General features: G+C 35.7%; 2 protein-coding genes and 1 pseudogene across 3 annotated transcripts; 1 reads left to right on the forward strand and 2 right to left on the reverse strand.

Annotated features, from left to right (window-relative positions):
- Positions 1 to 249: 249 nt before the first annotated feature.
- Positions 250 to 5,169, forward strand: LOC21390153 (DNA polymerase alpha subunit B). The gene is made up of 16 exons (XM_024169963.1): positions 250 to 383; positions 467 to 542; positions 801 to 932; positions 1,329 to 1,689; positions 1,760 to 1,855; positions 2,065 to 2,144; positions 2,385 to 2,460; positions 2,571 to 2,747; positions 3,099 to 3,203; positions 3,302 to 3,397; positions 3,477 to 3,569; positions 3,692 to 3,730; positions 3,844 to 3,885; positions 4,135 to 4,265; positions 4,356 to 4,482; positions 4,620 to 5,169. Exons 1-16 carry the CDS (start codon positions 308 to 310, stop codon positions 4,776 to 4,778), a joined length of 1,866 nt encoding a protein of 621 aa, XP_024025731.1. The 5' UTR covers positions 250 to 307; the 3' UTR covers positions 4,779 to 5,169.
- Positions 5,170 to 5,430: 261 nt separating this feature from the next.
- On the reverse strand, positions 5,431 to 6,459 carry LOC112092842 (annotated as a pseudogene).
- A 2,113-nt stretch (positions 6,460 to 8,572) lies between these two features.
- Positions 8,573 to 12,217, reverse strand: LOC21390154 (3-oxoacyl-[acyl-carrier-protein] reductase 4). 2 transcript variants are annotated; one of them, XM_024169964.1, is made up of 12 exons: positions 11,977 to 12,217; positions 11,649 to 11,858; positions 11,240 to 11,385; positions 11,057 to 11,110; positions 10,402 to 10,482; positions 10,268 to 10,313; positions 10,084 to 10,178; positions 9,968 to 10,000; positions 9,523 to 9,657; positions 9,344 to 9,437; positions 9,128 to 9,210; positions 8,573 to 9,001 (listed from the first exon to the last, which is right to left on the reverse strand). In XM_024169964.1, the coding sequence occupies exons 2-12, from the start codon at positions 11,833 to 11,835 to the stop codon at positions 8,969 to 8,971; spliced, it is 987 nt and encodes a 328-aa protein (XP_024025732.1). In that variant the 5' UTR covers positions 11,836 to 11,858; positions 11,977 to 12,217; the 3' UTR covers positions 8,573 to 8,968. The 2 variants fall into 2 exon arrangements, with proteins under 2 accessions (XP_024025732.1, XP_024025734.1); XM_024169966.1 differs by lacking the exon at positions 11,977 to 12,217 and having other exon boundaries at positions 11,649 to 11,914.
- Positions 12,218 to 18,681: the final 6,464 nt, after the last annotated feature.

Below are 18,681 nucleotides of genomic sequence, written 5' to 3' on the forward strand. Positions count from 1 at the left end.
GGCTTATAACCCGTTTCGCTACATGTGTCGTTTTATACTGTGACGGGCTTATAACCCATTTCGCCCAGTAGTATGAAAGTGGGCCAGGACCAAATGCAATTCGTGGCCTATACGTGATTGAAGCCCATTTACGGCCTCACCCGTTTGAAGCGTACAAGGGCATTATAGTAATAAGAGAAAAAAGAAGTCAAAAGTATAGAAGAGACCTAACAAAAGTGGAGCGAAAATTTCCCGCCATTTATCTGCAACTTCACAGAGTGGGAAGCTTGTTGAAACCCTAGAGATTGAGAACGAGAAAGAGACAGCCATGGAAGACGAAATCAAAGCAGAATTCAGCAAAGTGGGGTTCGCTCTCGACGATGAAGAAGAAATTCTCAAGAAATGTAAGCTTTTTTCTTGTTTTTCCTTTGGATTTCAACCCCAATTCCGAAAGCGGAGAATTCTAATAATAATCTCGTTGATTTAGGTCTTACTTTCTGTATAAATTACAACTTGAAGCCCTGCGATATCGTTTCGAGCTGGGAGGTTTACTATCTCAACAGGTCTACCACTTTCTCCTTCATTTCCTCTTTTTTGTTTCCTTTTTTTTTCCCTCTAATCAGTTTTTGATTTATACATTTGTAAGAATGTGTTTGTATTTGCTCCAATAGTTTTTGAAGGTTTTTGTCTAATGAATTGTTTAATTGATGGATGTGGATTTTCTTTTCTTTTTATTTTAGATTTGGATAACAGAACAGGTGGAAAAGATCTTATGTAAATTTTAGCTGTTTCATAACAGATTCGGTGTGATTTTGTGGCAGGCAATTGAATGGGTCGACCGTTCAAAATGCTGAAATGGATGGGTTTTTACTGCATCTGCAAGATGAGCAGAAAGAAGCAATTATTAAGGAGGAACCCGGTTTGCATATCTACTCGAGTAAAGATGTAGACATGTATGCAACTAGACATGAAGCTGATATAGTTGTGTGTATGAATTGGTATATTCATTTTGGATACGCATGTGGGAAAATTCAGAAAGAATAGATTTTTACATTAGTATTTATTTTTGTGTTAATTTTTCCTTATTGAGATTAGAAAGTAAGGTGGTACCTAGGCCGTGAAAGTTTATTAGAAGGCCACCTAACGTGATTGAATTTTGATTTTAGCCCCGCAAATGAAAATATAGGGTGTTTCATACACGTAAGAAAAACATTACTTGATATTTGGTGTTATTAAATTATTTGGCGGTAGAACTTTATTTTCTTTCAATTGATTTCGCTAATGTTCTAAATCCAAAAGACGATGCTTTTTTGTTTCAAATTAGAAAATTGATGAGAAATTGGGTATAGGATTTTGAACGACGAAGATGGAGATGAAAAAGAAGAGGTCCCTGGCACTCCAACACGCAATTCTCAAGACTCCTACTCAGAGCAATTTGATTCTACACCTCAGACAAATGGGAAAATTTTTTCTTCGGGGAAACCATCAAAACTCATCACACCCTTCGGACAAAGAACCCAAAAGTTTGTGGTGAAGTTTAGCATCAATAGTATGCCCAATATGGAGAACGGAGAAACAGAACTTGATCCCGAGAATAATGAGGATGATGTTATCAGGAAGATCCAACCTGGTAGAAGGTGCTCTCTGATAGTCCATGGTTCAAAACCAGGAACAGGCTGTAGGTTCATGTATGATAGGATTGAGGACAGGGTACGTGATTCTTATTGACAAATTACCTTTTTACCTTGTTCTTACTAAAACACGAGTTTTTCACATATAGTTTAATGCGCTTGAAAGCCGAATCCGAAAGTACGCTGTTGCATTTACTTCATCTAAGCTGTATGAAGAACCAGTGGATCCTACAGTTTCTTCCCAGGTATATTAACACCCGCACTTTTTCTTGATTGTTTGTTCTTGTATTGCCATTTCATAGAACATGACGCTGAAATGTGGGAAAGAAGTGATCTCAGTTTGCAACTTCTTCATCGCCACGTTGTTACTTGTTTGCTTCATGTCTAAAGAACTGTATCAATAACACGGCTATGGCCTACAAGTTAAAGAATTTGATTTTTTTTCCCTTTTCAGAAAAGCATATTTACTGTTGGCATGATATGTTGCGATGGAGAAGGCCATTTGAATGAGAAATCCACCTTGCTGCAAAGCAGGTAAAGGCTCCTGGAACTTCCTATTCGTCATAGTTATTGGCATGAGTCTATCAACAAGGATGACAGAGAAATACTTCCCATTCTCTGTAAAACATTTCCTAGAGTTCACAATACGAAGGATTTTCATCAAGGATTCAGATGTATTCGACTAGAGTATCATATGTGTGTAAGTTCCTCACTGCTGCAAATGGCATGTGAATTTTTTCTCATTATGGGGTTTTGTCATCATATTTCTGACAGTGTTGAGCATTCTGGAGGGCAACGTGTTCGTCTAGAATTACAAAACCTGAACCAATTTTCAATCTTTCCAGGCCAGGTGTGGAACATGATCTATGATAACCATAGCTACGGATCACTTTAGAACTTCTATATAGCAAATTGTTGAAACTGAAGGCGTTTAAACCTGGAAGGAATGCATTCATGCAGGTAGTAGGTATTGAAGGGCATAATCCTAGTGGACACTGCTTGATCGCTTCAAAATTTGTAGACTCTATCCCTTTGTCTGATATGGCTGATGTGGATTTGCATCCAACAAAGAAGCAAGCTTTGGAAAAGGAGATTCAGTCCAACGGTCTGTCTGGTCTGCAAGCTGAACTGTCAGTGGTACATAATCTCGCATCCTTGTCACTTGATGATTCAAGGCTCACAAATTCACACATTTACTTTCTGCACAGTTGAATTTAGGGTCAAATATGTCCACTTTTAGAAACATATTATCCGTAACTTGTTACTAAGGACATAAATATTTTTCTCTTAAGAAAAAAAAAAAAAAAAAAAATATATAATAAAAGGCCAAATGAAACCTATATATCAAGATTTCTTTTTCTAATATATCAAGATGACAATAAACAACACCGTATAAACCAATATTATATATATATATATATATATATATATATAACACAAAGTTTAGAGCAATCTCCCACTGTTTATATGCGTTTTGCACTTGAACAGATAATAGCGTCAGGCCCTTTCACCACAACAGACAATTTGTCGTTCGAGCCTCTGGTTGAGTTGCTAGCATATGCAAATAGAAAGCTGCCTCAATTGCTTATTTTGGTAAGGAGCCACTGATCTTCAAATGAAAGTCCTAATGAATTTTGATCCATCACTTGAGCGGGAAGGTCTGATTTTTTACTGATTGACATTTTTCTCAGCTGGGACCATTTGTTGATTCTGAACATCCAGAGATCGAGAAAGGAAGTACCAACAGGAGCTTTGATGAAATTTTCCATTTTGAAATTCTTAAAAGGGTATCTTTTTAAATGGACTAATTTTTCGATTAACATGCTATCTATGTTCCTTTTGATTTCCTTCTCTCTATCCCCGCAGTTGCAAGATTATGCAGAATACATGGGTTCTCATGCACGTGTGATTCTCGTACCATCAATACGTGACGCGAACCATGACTTTGTTTTTCCTCAGGTAGTGATTTTGAAGCATCAAACAAATATCGATTATGCTGTCAATTTTTTACAATTCAGATTATGTCTAAATATATTAACACTCAAACAGTAAGACTTAAAGGTAATTTTCTTGTTTTGCAGCCCGCTTTTGATATTCAGCCACCTGATCTCAAACATCAGGTACTTGATTTTGTGAAGTTGGAGCATTTAATCATCCCAACTAGCAGGCATCCTGAACAATTTTCACAAGGCGTTGTCATGTTTGCTTATCATTTTTTCATATTATTTTTCAGATAACCAGTATCACAAATCCAGGGATTTTGGAGGCAAACCAGGTAAAATACCATAAATTTGTAGAGAAACAATAATGAAGAGTTGGTCGCAAAGTTCCTGTCATCTGAGGAGCCTTTAATAAGCTCCTCTAGTAAGACAAAAACTGCTCTATCATGTTCTCAGTTCTGTAAAATCTTGCCGAAGTGCATTAGCTTTATTTATTAAAATTTAGGCACTGGCAAGCAGGCACTAAAAAGTGTGATAGCAATTAAGAAGTATGCCTAATCCTATTTAAAATTTTTGTGTTTCAGGTGAAAATAGCTTGCTGCTCCGTAGATGTTCTTAAACATCTTAGCGGAGAGGAAATTTCACGAAACCCAAAAGGTGGAGCACCCAGTGATCGCATGGGTAGACTTGTGAACCATATACTTGGCCAGCGCAGGCATGCTATAACCTTACATCTGTTTTAAATGGAAGAGGTCCTTTTCGAAATCACATCTTTTTAATCTGATGTTTTACTTGTTTCCTACAGCTTTTATCCTCTATATCCACCAGCAGAAGGTGTTCCATTCGATTCTTCACTAGCTCCTGAAGCTCTTGAAATCTCTATGATTCCAGATATTCTCATTGTACCCTCCGACATGAAGTACTTTGTTAAGGTAACTGTTCATGCCAACTGTACAGTGCTGTTGATTCTTTAAAGTTCTTCACTGCGAAACTTAAACCAAGCAATCTGAATGTCGTTGAGAAAAAATTGAATCCTTTTCTGCCCTTTTTGCGGCACTTATACTTGCAGGTACTGCCCCTTGGTGGAAGAGGTGAAGGAGAAGAGCAAATGAAGTGCATTTGCGTCAATCCAGGAAGACTGTCCAAGGGTGAAGGAGGAGGTACTTTTGTAGAGCTTAATTACTATGGCAATCCCGACACAATTAATACTTCCATCCTAGGCATTTAGTTCATGTGGGCATCGCATTGGCCGCAATTCAATCCTCAAAATGTTGATAAGCCTGGAGATGAACCAAAAGCGCATGATTGCCATTTGCAAGGATATTAAACGGTTTTGATAACCATTGAAGTTCAAAAGGCTCCGCAGAGACTCATTGTGGTACCCTATTCCATTTCAAGCTCCACCGGCTGCCGGGGACATAGCATAAGTGGCTAATATATGTTTGTCTGCGTTGAGAGAGACTAACCTTCTGTTGTTGTATAGTTTTAATTAAACATTGTACTCACTCCTAGGACTTGTAGAAATTGATTGTTTATCTCATATTTTGCTTGTTGTTTTGACTCTCTTTATAGCTTTGCTCAGATGATAGAACCGATTCAAGACCCTCGCAAGAAAAGCAAGAGTCATATTCAAGTTTACAAAAACCCTGCATTATTGTATCTAATAATGAAAGGAACAGCCATAAATTCCATTAAAAAAAGAAAAAAAAAATCAGCTATACGAGTTACATAACAAGAATATGCCAGGTATGTACCTACTACTTACCTAATAATATCCCAATGCAATAAAGAAACCCTTCATTATTTATATCTAATTATGAAAGGAAACAATGTCGTCCAGACATTAATCAAAAGATTAAAAACAAAAAAATGAACAGATTCTAATTCTCAATATCCTTCTTCTGCACTTTACGACATCTTTCTCTGTACCACTCAATCCATTTATCCGAAACCCACAAAATGCTAATGCAGATTGCAGTTGAGATAACAACCATCCAAGAAATCCATGCCCATCTTGGTATCAAAACAAATACACCTTAAAATAATATCATTAAAGATTTTTAAGTCTCAACATTAGGCTATGAAATTTTATTTTTATAAAGTAAGTAATTTAATCGATTATTATCGATAATTTGATAGATATTGCCGACAAATGGCATAATTTAACAGATTATTATTTAAAATTTAATAAATTATTATTTATAATTTGACAAATAATTATGAAGAGAGTAACCTATCACAATAAAAGAATAAAAGTTCAGAAAGACTGTTTAAGGGTCAGTTTTTGCTATTTTCTCAATCATCATCAGCAGCCCCACTAGCATAGAAAATCCCCATCTTCAACACAAACAACGGCCAAGAACCGCCCTAAAAACAGTATAGAGAGCATAAAACCGTGGAGACAAGAACTCATAGAGTCTCAAAACCGCAGGCAAGTCGGCATTCCGGTAGCCAGCTAGGGTCCAGACGTTCTGACACCCACTTGTGACCTCGACAAAGACGAGAAGTACGAGGAGAGCAAAAACGCCATGTTGAACAACATAACGACAAGTTATGAACCCGTAGAGCGCGGCCAAGTGGTGGCATATGAAGAGAATGTCGTTTGGGAAGAAGACCATGTAGTGAAGGAGGTCTACCAAGAAGTAGGCTATGCTGTACTCGAGCAGAGTGTTTTGGGAATTGGTGTTTTATGAGGCGAAGATATTGGAAGTGTGGGTCTGGAGAATTGCATGGATTGCCAACAAAACGGCGGGAGTTCCGTGAGCCAGAGAGGTGAAGCAACTTGAAGCCTCGGCTAGATGTTTTGGACCCCAGTTGCGGAAAACGACAAAGTAGGCAGAGAGATATACTAGGAGGAACATGGAAAAGAATGTGGATAGTGTTGGGTTGAAGAGATTTTGGGTCTCCATTAATTGTTCAAAGTTCTTTGAGAACAAAGAACAAGCAGGTTGTGCAAGGAGAGAGGGAGACAGAGAGAGCGAAGGTTATGGATTATATTTGGAGTGAAGGGATTCATATAGTTGAGCACGTCACGTTTGTTCTTTATTAAGCTGTAATTTACTCTGTGTGAGTCTTATTTACTTCACACAGATTTAAATTTTTAATTTAAATTAAAATATAATATTTTTTAAAAAAATTTTATTATAAAAAAAAATTAAATATGATATTTTTTTAAAAATTTTTTATTGTAAAATGTGAAGGAGTCCTAAGTAAAAGTTTGGAAACCGGATTGCTTTTTCAAGCATCAAATCAGTACGGTGCAATAAGGCGATAAGCTTCAGATGGCTCTGAAATCAACGGTGATTAGTTTGAGCCGTGATTTAAGAGTATTAAGAGGGGTTTAACGCTTGTTTTTTTGAGTAAAAAACTTAAAAAAATACAATTTAAATTATAATTTTATTTGAGTTTATATTCTTTTAAATTTAAACTCGAGTTTAAACTCAAGTTTAAATTTGAGTTTAGGACTAAAACTCGAGTTCAAATTTTCTCTTCAACTCGAGTTCAGAAACTCGAACTCAAATTAATAAACAATATTTTTTTATTCTTAAAAATGCTATAACTTTTTCGTTTTAATTCTGATTGAGATGATTTTTTTTTCTATGTGTTGATAATGAAAAGACGAATAAAATTACACCCATATATCCTATTAAAATTTTTCATCAGTATTGAGTTTTTATTAAAATACTATCTAAATACAAATTCAAGTTTTGACTCACTCAAACACAAACTCAAAAAGATTCTTATCTCAAACCATAACTCAAATGTACATAATCAAACACAAACTCAAATTATAACTTCAACTTAAATTATAACTCAAATTCAACTCAAGAATTATACTCAAATTAAACTCTAAAAGAACAAACCCTTAATTTTTAATTTTTTTTAGGCAGGGGAGCAGAGGAAAGTTGGACGTCTCGAATAACACGTTATTGTGCGTTATCTGTAGGGGATATTCGAATCTATTATGATATATTGGCACTGGGTCGTGGTTTTATGCTTGCCAAAGAAGAATGATTTTCATGCGTATTTTGTTGAGTTATTCTTTACTTCTTACAAGTTATAAGAGTTATTAAATAACTACATTGAAGGAAAAGACTTACACTTTTTTAAAAATAAATAAATAAATAACAATGGTCCCAATTACGCAATGTTCCTTTTTTTTTTTCTATTTCTATTTCTAACTAAAAATATTCTGATTTAATCTAATGTTCTTAAGACCCAACAATAATATGTGACTTTTAAACCACTTGTTGATTTCTTTACAAGTTAATTGAAGCTTTCTTTAAAATAAAGTTTGAGGGAGGGAAATGTAACCAGTTGAAGCCCGTGATTCCATTTCTCACTATTATGATCTAAGAATAGGAAGCTCAGAGTCTCTCTTGCTCGATTAAAGTGATTTAGTTTTTGACTTCTTGATTCTAAGTTTTTTTTTTTTTTTTTCTTGATTCTATGATTTAGTTTAAGAATTCAGAATGTTCCTAAAGAGTTACCATGTAATAACGTAGTAATATAAATGGACAAAATTAATTGAAATAACAAACAATATAATTAAATGAAAATTTCGACAAAAAAAAATTTTCTGAGAGAGGAATTGCTTGGAATTCTAGTGAGAAACATGCGTCGGTTAGAGCATACAACAATTTTACTTCCTCTCTTTTTCATGTGGAATAAGAGGTTTTTACTTTTGTTTTTTCAACTTAAGAGTACACTTAATTTCTCATTCACCCGTGCATCATTTTCAGCCTATGAATATATTATTTCAATATGAATATATGAAATATCATTTTTCATCTTCTTACGATGGTGGCCGTCCTTAACGCGAAGTGTGTCGTACTCAAAATCAAGCATCAAAATGTGTTATCACGTCATTTTTCCAATAAATTTCACATTGTTTCAAGTCAATCTGTATAAACGAGATACCGTTTGTCAGCTCTTCTTTATACACAACATGCCTAGCCTTTTACCTACTTGGTACTAGGAAGTATCCAGTCTGCATCACTGATTTAATTATACAAACCCTTTATTATTATATAAACATTATATGTCATGCCACTAGAATGTTAATTTCAGAATACTGAGAAAATTACACAAAAATTTTATTAAAGCATACCCGATCTATCCAATGTTCTTGAGACCAACAATAATATCCGGCTTTACTGAAAACTACATTCCATTAATGGTAAGGCAAGCGCAGCCCAAAAGAAAACTTTTAAGCCACCCTTGTTCGATTTCTTAACAAGCTAGTTGAAGCTTTCTTTAGAACAAAGTTGAAGGAAGAGGGAGCAAAATCCTACTACGAGCTTCCATGTAATGTGTGTCGTACCCCAGTTTAAGCCTATGATTCCATTTCTCACTATCCTGATCTAGGAATAGGAAGCTCTCTCTTGAGTGCTCGATTAACCGTGCAGGTTCAGGAGCCTACATTACCATCCCTCCATCAATGGTCAATACCTGCAGGAAAAAGAAAACAAATTTAGTCCTTCATTTAGATATACTATTTAAGTTTGTAAAGCTCCATTCAACTACTTCTTAAATCCGAACTAATTGGTTGATGAAATTGAAAAAGAGATCAGAAACCTGTCCAGTTATGTAACTTGCTGCAGGACTGAGGGCCAAGAATTCCACTAGCCCGGCAACTTCTTCTGGTTGGCCATATCTTCCTGAATTTGTGGAAAATGAAAAGAACAAAAAAAATAGTTAAACCTATGTGTAACTATTACATGTTTTGCCCTGAAATTTCCAGAAGTTAAAGCACTAGTTGATATGAAGAATCAAATCTTCTAACAGCCTCACCTAGAGGAATGGTCCCCAAAATTTTCTTCTCCACTTCTTCTCCGAGCTTGGCAGTCATGTCAGATGCAATAAATCCTGGGGCAATGGCGTTAACCTAAAAAAACAAAGTGCATCGTCTACAACTCAATTACATCCATTGGCACTAGGGGCATATCCAAATGTCTAGAGGGAATACTCACATTGATGTTTCTACTGGAATACTCCTTCGCAACGGTCTTTGTCAGGCCAATTACTCCTGCCTTTGCAGCACTGTAATTGGCTTGCCCCACATTGCCAACTAGACCAACAACTGAGGCTATATTGATAATCCTTCCCTGCAAAATTATCACTTTGACTGAGAAAATGAAAATAAAAAATGCAAAAATAACTTCAGCAACTAAAGTGTTACTACTTTCTACTCAGTAAAACACAACAGTCCAACTACTTTCTAACAGAAAAGGGAAACCAAGGAACTCTAGAGATTGATTGATCTGAATAAAATTTATTGCACTCTTTCAAAACATTGGACATATAAGCTAGGGGTATAGGTAATAATTTTTAATTGGCAAGACCACATATGTAGCAAAAATTTCAAGTTCATACATAGTTCTGATACTAATTTGTGAAAGGGACCTCACTCTTTACCTTTTTCTTCTTCATCATAATTTTGGCTGCTGCCTGCAACGAGTAACCTGATCTTAGTTGCAAAAAGAGAACTCAAGTTTCAACAACCATAAAAAAGCAAGCCCTAGAATACACACCTGTGTACAGAGATATACGCCTGTAAGATTTAAATCAATAACCTCCTGCCACTGGGACTTCTTCATTCTCATCAATAAACCATCCCTAGTGATTCCTGACCATGGAAATTGATTGAGTTAGGAGACGAAATGTGGAACTAATAATAATAATAATAATAATAATAAACGTAAAGCTTCCGACAACCTGCATTATTTATCAGTACATCAACAGTTCCCCAAGCATCAACAGCCTGCAGATGGAAATTTTGAGTTAAACCATGAGTTAGACCACAACTAACTAACGATGTCAAACTTAGTTTTGAGACAGCATTTACTCACAGTTTTGATCATTGATTCAACATCTGCTTCTTTAGAAACATCTCCACCAAAAGTAAGAGCTTGTCCACCAAATTCCTCAATCTGTAAAAGACAGAGAAAAGCCATCACTAGTTCGGCAACACATTCAAGGGTGGAAAAACCGTGCAAGAAATTGGGGAATGTAGAACCTACAGACTGAGTGCAGAAATATAGAATGTCCGACAATGAGAAATAGTAAGACTTTTCCCACTGAATTTGGTTTATGTTTTAACAGAAAAGTTTGTAGAGGAAAACTCTGAGAACGCAGCAATTGAAACGAGATTAATTCATCAAGGTTGCAGCTTGAATCCAATTGTCTACATATATAACACAAACGATTCTAAAGAGATCCTGATTGGACAAGTTGGTAAGCATCCAAAATAGAGACAACAAATTCCACTTCTATTATGCAATGTGCTAATTAAGAAAAGAGAAAGAACCTACGAATTACAAAAGTTTCATGGTCAGCTTATTAACATGATTAAGAACTCAGTCATCCTTAGTTCAAACATAGAAATTTCAAGCCTAGAATTCAGATCATATATTAAATAGAAACATACAATTTGCTAAAGAATTAAATAAATTTCAAACATGAAACCGAGTAGCACACATGTTAGTAGGACCTACTACTACTCACCTCTTTAGCAACTTCCTCAGCCTCCTTTGATGATCTAGCATAATTAACCAAGACCTGTTATAACACCACAACAAACATGCACAAGGATCATAACAAGGAATCGTGCATGAATAGCTGAATATAATTTGCGTGGATTTGCATGATATCGACCCAAAATTTCCTAAGAAAACAGAAGAAACCAACCTTACAACCAGCTTTTCCCAAAGATAACGCAACAGCCCTTCCGATACCTCTAGAGGCCCCTGTCACAATGACTACAGGAGCCTCCACATTTTGAGCTTTTCCAGTGCTTGTTTGTTCCAGAGTAGCAACTTGAGCTCTTATACCCCCTGCATCAGCCACCATTAACAACGAGGTTTTCAGCTATTTGTAGAAAACGGCTTTCATAACACATATAAAGAATTTGACATTAGCGAAATCCTTAATTCCTTAACGAAATGTTTCAGACTTTCCGTATCAATCACCGAAACTAATAAAGTACTTCTCTTTCTTCGAAAATTGCTTTCTTTTCACAAATTAAGCCGAAATTTGACAAATCAACATCCATATCACGATCAACCACAGAGAAAGCAGGGGGAAAAAAATCAATTACCTGACGAAGCAAGAGAGCTCTTCGATTTAAGGCCAATGCAATGCCGAAGCTGAGCCGATCGGCTACCGACAGAAATCGGAGACGATTTCTTAAAATGTAGGATTCTCCGATCACTGGAAGCTCCGAATTTCTCTGAAACTCGGACGGATTTGCAAGCGACGACGTTTGATCCAGCGATAGCAGCCATTGGTGAGCTCCCGAGAGTAGTCTCTGAAACAAAGAAACGAATCTGAAATGTTCGAAGAGAATAGTCTCGATGGAAACTGAAAGAACAAGAAGCAGAAGAAGAAGACGGTTTTATATATAAGAACAAAGATCGAAAACCAACTGTATCTGTGGCTTTGGAAGCTCCGGAGTGTAATGTCGTGTTTGGGCGATGGGAACGAAGCTCGTTTGTTTCGGTTTCTTCATGTGGGAAAAGGATTAATTGACATATATGCCCTCCTGCTTAATGGTGTATTACCATGCAGCCAATGAGTTTGACATGGGCGCCAGAGTACTGAGGAGGGGCAAATTGGTAAGCTAGGCAAAAATTGATTAGACAGAAAAATTAGGTTGGTTATCCGACACCTGCCTTCTTCAAAATTTTCACCAACAATCCAACCGTTCCGTTTTTGTTTAGTCACCTTACCTTGTCGAAATTTCGTCGTCTATCGATCACTATAATATATATGGTAATTAATGCCGTGGTTTACTAAACATGAGATAAACATGAGAGACAAAGGGGTTGTTCTTCTGTAGTTTTAAGTTAGTATGATTTGAGTGAGGATTTTGAGTTGAGTTTGAGTTATAATTTAAGTTTGTATTTGGATGTGCACATTTGAGTTATGATTTGAATTGAGAATCTTTTTGAGTTTATGTTTGAATGTATCAAAACTTAAATTTGTATTTAAATAGTATTTTAATAAAAATTCAATGGTGATGAAAAATTTTAATAGGGTATATAGGTGAGATTTTATTCGTCTTTTCGTTGTGAATGCATAGAAAAAAAATCATCTCACTCAGAATTAAAACGAAAAAGTTATGATATTTTTAAGAATAGAAAAAATATTATTCATTAATTTGAGTTCGAGTTTATGAACTTGAGTTGAAAGGAAAACTTGAACTCGAGTTTAGTTCCAAACTCGAGTTCAAACTTAAATTTTACAAAAGAACATGAACTTAAATAAAATTGTAACTCGAGTTCAAATTTTTTCTGACTTTTATTCCAAAAGAGCAATCCCAAAATGACCGTGACTTGGAAAAAGGGCTTTAGCAAAAGTTCAAAACTATCCCTTCATGTAGTAATAATATTTTTATTATTGACCATTTTAATCGTAAGTGTTTATTTATTAAAATATATCACCAAAATTAAAAAAAAGTAATAATATTGAACAAAAAGGGCAATATTAATTTCACTTTAAATTTAAAAAAAGTCAAGAAAAAATAGAGAATTTACCTTTAAAAGTTTATAAGTCTAAATTTTTACCTCTTATTCTTGATAAATATTATTTTATTAGTGTAATTATTTAACTAAAAATGTTATGAATCAAGAGTAAAGAGTACAAATTATGACTCATACTCTTTTAAAGAGTATTTGTCAAGATTACTCATTCTAGAATAATTTCAAAGTGGGCCTTTTCTCCACTTAGTTTTTTAAAGTCCAAAAACTTTCGTAAATGTAATCCAAAATGCTTAGATAAAAATGGAGAATTTACCTTTAAGAGTGCATGAGTCTGAACTTTTACCTCTTACTCTTGATAAATACACTTTTATTAGTGTTATTATTTAATTAAAAAGATTATAAATTAAAAATAAAAAGTAAAAATTATGACGTATATACTTTTAAAGGGTATTGGTTAAGATTACCCAAATGCTTATCAAGTAAGGCCCTCACCCCTCTTATTAAGCAAAAGTGGATCCAATAATGTATCCCAAGCAAGATCATCGGTCATTTGTTAAATGGTAAAAATGCTCGTTCTCCTAAAACATCTTGAATTTGCGTATGAGATACAAGAACAATCTGTTAATAAGGGATTCATAATGCTACACGAGAATGTCCTGCCTTCTCAAAATTATCTGAATGTCACCCCTTACTCTTATTAACTTTTTTTGTTACATAAACAGTTGCCATTGCGAGGCTTCTACTTCAATGAGAGTGAGCTTACAGAAAATATACATGTTTCTTTAGAACCATATCCAAAACTTTCTCATCACAATTTTGATTCAGCCAAGACTTTCAACCAACTTTGTCCCGTTTATAACACCTACTCTTTAACACATTTAAAATATATATAAAAAAACAAAACAAAACCTGGAATGTTAAAGCGTATAGTAGTTATCACAAAAGATTCTATTTACATGATGCTTAAGCATGCTTAATCATTGAAATTTGAAAAGCAAAAAAGTAGACCTCGATCAAGAAATTTCCTAATGAAAACTCTTGATTAAATATAAAAAAGCTCGAATTCTTTCAATTAGAATCTGTTAGGAGCGGAGATAATAAAGGAAAATTACTGGAAATATTAGGAAAAAGAAAGGAAATATATTGGCTGAAAACGAAATTCAAGAATCTTTAACATCAGTTTCCGCCAATACGAGTGTCCGTATGGAGAGGACAAGACTCCTAAGATACAATATAAACAATTCAATTCGATAACCTAAAAGCTAATCCTAAACAGATATTTATAGAAAACATCCATAAAGTATTTGTAACAAATAACTAAAAAATAAGAAAACATGAACTAAGTGGCGAAATGGCTGAGTGGACACGTGCTGGAGAGAATCAAGGAAATAGCTACTCCACTACTTGGTTGAATGGATCATCCTCCATGTGTGCTAAACCCAAAAACTGAAGGAGTTGGACTTGGTCAATGCTCCCAAGAGCCTTATCCCCACTTTCACGTTGTCTTCTAGAATAAGTCTTAAGAGGAGTTAGGTTCGTATCAGTGCACCCCTCTTGAAAAGACGCCTTGTCCTCAAGGCAGAAGGAAGGAAACTGATGAGCAAGCAAGTCATAGTCTTCCCAACTAGCCTCTTCAACAGGACGTTGACGCCATTGAATGAGTAACTCCAGAGTCAGAATTCCAGATTCTTTCACCCAACGGCGCGACAAAACTTTTTCAGGTCCCACCATGAACTCTAAATCAGCAGAAAATGGCAAAGGTGGAGGATAAGAAGTAACCGAATAGCCTCGAGCGGGACGAAGCAAGGAGACATGAAATATTGGATGCACCTTTAATGAAAGAGGCAACTGCAATTTGTAAGACACCGGACCAATTTTGTGAACAATTGTTTATGGACCAAAATACCTTGGAGAAAGCTTTTCATTGATACGTTTAGCAAAGCTCTTCTGCCGATAAGGCTGTAAACACCGAAAAACAACATCACCTACGTCAAACGACAGATCACGGTGCCTGGAATTAGCTTGGGCTTTCATCCGGGATTAAGCCTTCAAGAGGTTGGAACGCAATAACTTCAACATTTCGTCACGGGCCAAGAGCTGCTCTTTGAGATTAGCAAGTTTAGTTTCTCCGGGAACAAAGGAATGCAACGATTAAGGCTCTCTCTCATACACAATATGAAAAGAAGTTGTATTGGTAGTTTAATGGTAGCCTGTGTTGAAAGAATACTCAGCCTAAGGCAGAAATGGATACCAAGATTTAGGCTTATCAAGAGCAAAACAATGTAAATAGGTTTCAAGGCACCGGTTGACCACCTTTGTTTGCCCATCGGATTATGGATGATACGAAGTACCTATACGAAGACGAGTGTGACTAAGGCAAAAAAGCTCTTGCCAAAAAACACTTAAGAAGACGACATCACGATCTGACAAAATAGAGCGAGGTACACCATGCAATCAGACGATTCCCCTACAAAAAAGGAGCAGCCATCATTTTTACAGTAAAATGGTGAGATAAAGCAAGAAAATGGCTGTACTTGCTGAACCTATCTACCACAACAAGAATGGTGTCAAAGCCGTGTAAAGAAGGGAGCCCGATAATGAAGTCAAGGGAAATGTCTTCCCAAACTCGGTTGGGAACAGGTAGGGGCTACAAGAGACCAGCTGGAGCCAAAGTTTCATATTTGTGCTACTGACAAACCAAATAATTCTGGACGAACTGCTTCACATTGTGTTTCAAACAAGGCCAGAAAAAATTTACAAAGATCCATTTCAGCGTCTTTAAATATCCCCCATGTCCCCCAGTTGGAGAGTCATGTGCCTCAGACAAAATTTTAGCTTTGAGCTCAAGATAATCAAGGACAACTAACCGAGATTTATAGTAAAGATGGTGGGCAGCCAGCGAGAAATCCGGATGGGATGATGAATCAGACTTGAGCAATAATCTGTTTGGTATACGGGTCAGCTTCAAGTGCTTCTCTTAGAGTACCAAAATCCAAGGAAATTGGCATGGTGAGAGCCAAAAATTCAACATGTTGGGGTCGACGGGAAAGCGCATCAGCACCTTTATTTTCGCTACATGCCTTATATATAATAGTGAAATCAAATGGTAAAAGTTTCATCAATAAATGTTGTTGTTCGGCTGTAGATACCCGCTGATTCAAAAGATATCGCATGCTACAATGGTCAGTTTACATAAGAAAATGTCGGCCCAGTAGGTAATGTCTCCATTTTTGTAAAGCAAGGACTAAGGCCAATAATTCACGATCAAAAGTGGATTTTATTCTATTAGAGAAAGAAAATCCCTTACTGAAATACGCAAGTGGGTGGCCTTGTTGAAGTAAGATAGCACCCACACCATTGGAAGATGCATCACATTCCACCATGAATTATTGCGCGAAGTCGGGTAAGCGGAGAGCCGGTACGGAGGTCAAAACCTGTTTAAGTTGTTGAAAAGCTTCCTCAACTTTGGGCGTCCACAGAAAAGCATCTTTTTTGGTCAAATCCGTCAAGGGCCGAGCAATGATACCATAATTTCGAACAAAACGCCTGTAATAACATGTAAGACCGAAGAACCCATGAAGCTCTTTCATAGTTTTGGGCAATGGCCAATCTAACACAGCCGAAATTTTGTCAGGGTCTACGGCTACTCCATCTTTTGAAATCACATGGCCCAGAAACCCAATTTGAGGTTGCCCAAACACACTTTTTGGGGTTAGCAAAATAAGAATTGGCAAAAAGAAGATGAAGGGCTATCTGGAGGTGTTGCTAGTGTTGTTGGGGAGTGGGACTATAGATTAAAATGTCATCAATGAAAACCAAGATGAATTTTCTGTGATGTGGTCTGAAAAGGTCATTCATTGCTGATTGGAAAGTTGATGATGCATTGGTAAGGCCAAAAGGCATTACGATAAATTCATAATGCCCTAAGTGAGTGTGGAAGGCTCTTTTTGGATATCAGCTGGCTGGACATGAATTTGGTGATATCCTGAACGAAGGTTAATTTTTGAGAAAATAATGGCTCTGTGTAACTCATCCAGTAATTCATCGATATTGGGTATGGGATATTTGTCAGGTATGGTTATTTTGTTAAGGCTTCTGTAATCAACACAGAACCTCCAGGAATCATCTTTCTTCTTTACTAGTAGGACCGGGCTAGCAAAGGGGCTTGAGCTTGGGCGGATAAAACCAAATTCCAGTAAAGCAATCACTTGGTTTTCAAGTTCAGTCTTTTGGGAATGTGGGTAACGGTAAGGCCTAATGTTTGGGGGCTTGGAATTTGGTAACAGGGGAATGGCGTGTGAGTGTGTTCTGAATGGAGGAAGGGACGTTGGTTCTGTGAAAACAGATTGGAATTCATATAAAAGTGTATGAATTAGGTTACCTGGTGACTCTAGAATTTTTACCTCTTAATAAATATCCTTTTATTAGTGTAATTATTTGACTAAAAAGATTATGAATCAAGAATAAAGAGTAAAAATCACGACTCATACATTTTCAAAAGGTATTTGTATTACTCATTCCAAAATAATTTCAAAGGGGGCCTTTTCTCCGCCTAGTTTTTTGAAGTCCAAAAACTTGCGTAACTATAATCCAAAATGCTTAGAAAAAATGAAGAATTTGCCTTTAAGAGTGCATGAGTCTGAACTTTTACATCTTACTCTTGATAAATACTCTTTTATGAGTGTAATTATTTAACTAAAAAGATTATAAATCAAGAATAAATGGTAAAAATTCTGACCTACACTTGTAAAGGGTATTAGTCAAGATTACGCAAATGCTTATCAAGTAAAGCCCTCTTAAACAAAAGTGGATCCGGTAATGTATCCCGAGCAAGACCACCGGTCATTTGTTAAATGGTAAAAATGCTCATTCTCCTAAAACAACATCTTGAATTTGAGACACCCCCACCACATGGAATGAGATATGATTACGCCCAAACGTATACAAAAACAAGCGGTCAATTGTAGTACAATTTGAACGGTCGATCCCACAAGGAAGTGTTAAATTGAACAAGAAATGATTAGCAAATAAAAAGCGTTAGGAAAGTAAGCAATCAAACAAAGAAAAAGAATGAGTGTTTTTAATGATTCTATGAACAATTTAAAATGGTGAAAATTCAATAAATAAAAGTGGTAAGGCTTTGAGAATCCTGCATATGCTTTGTTCACCTATTTGGATTTTGATTCATAAATTGACTCAATTGAAAGTTTCACATCCCAAACAATCAATCAGAAAATAAATATTTGAAGAACATATGAATTAAAAATGTATTCGAGTAAATAAAATTCTAACGTTTAGAATTAGGAAAAATTATCTTATGAGAAATCCAAGAGCGACAATATACCGTTGGCAATAATGCAGTAAAAGACTACTCATAAAATAATACCGATCAATATATCATATAATGCAACAATCACATAAAAAGAGCTTGACTAGATTTATATAAGAGTTGACAATAAAATATATTGATAAGAAGAAGAAATATGATAAAAGAAAATTATTTACTCAAATGTATAAAACTTACAAACCATTGGAGAATCAAAAATCCAAATAAGTTTACTACACATATAAGATCATCTCTAGCCTCACCTAAATACTCTAGCCTAGCTTGCACATAATTCTCATAAAATTCTAAAAAGAAAGTATGAG

Source organism: Morus notabilis, unplaced genomic scaffold, assembly GCF_000414095.1.
Source record: "Morus notabilis unplaced genomic scaffold, ASM41409v2 Scaffold549, whole genome shotgun sequence".
NCBI classification, from domain to species: Eukaryota; Viridiplantae; Streptophyta; class Magnoliopsida; order Rosales; family Moraceae; genus Morus; species Morus notabilis.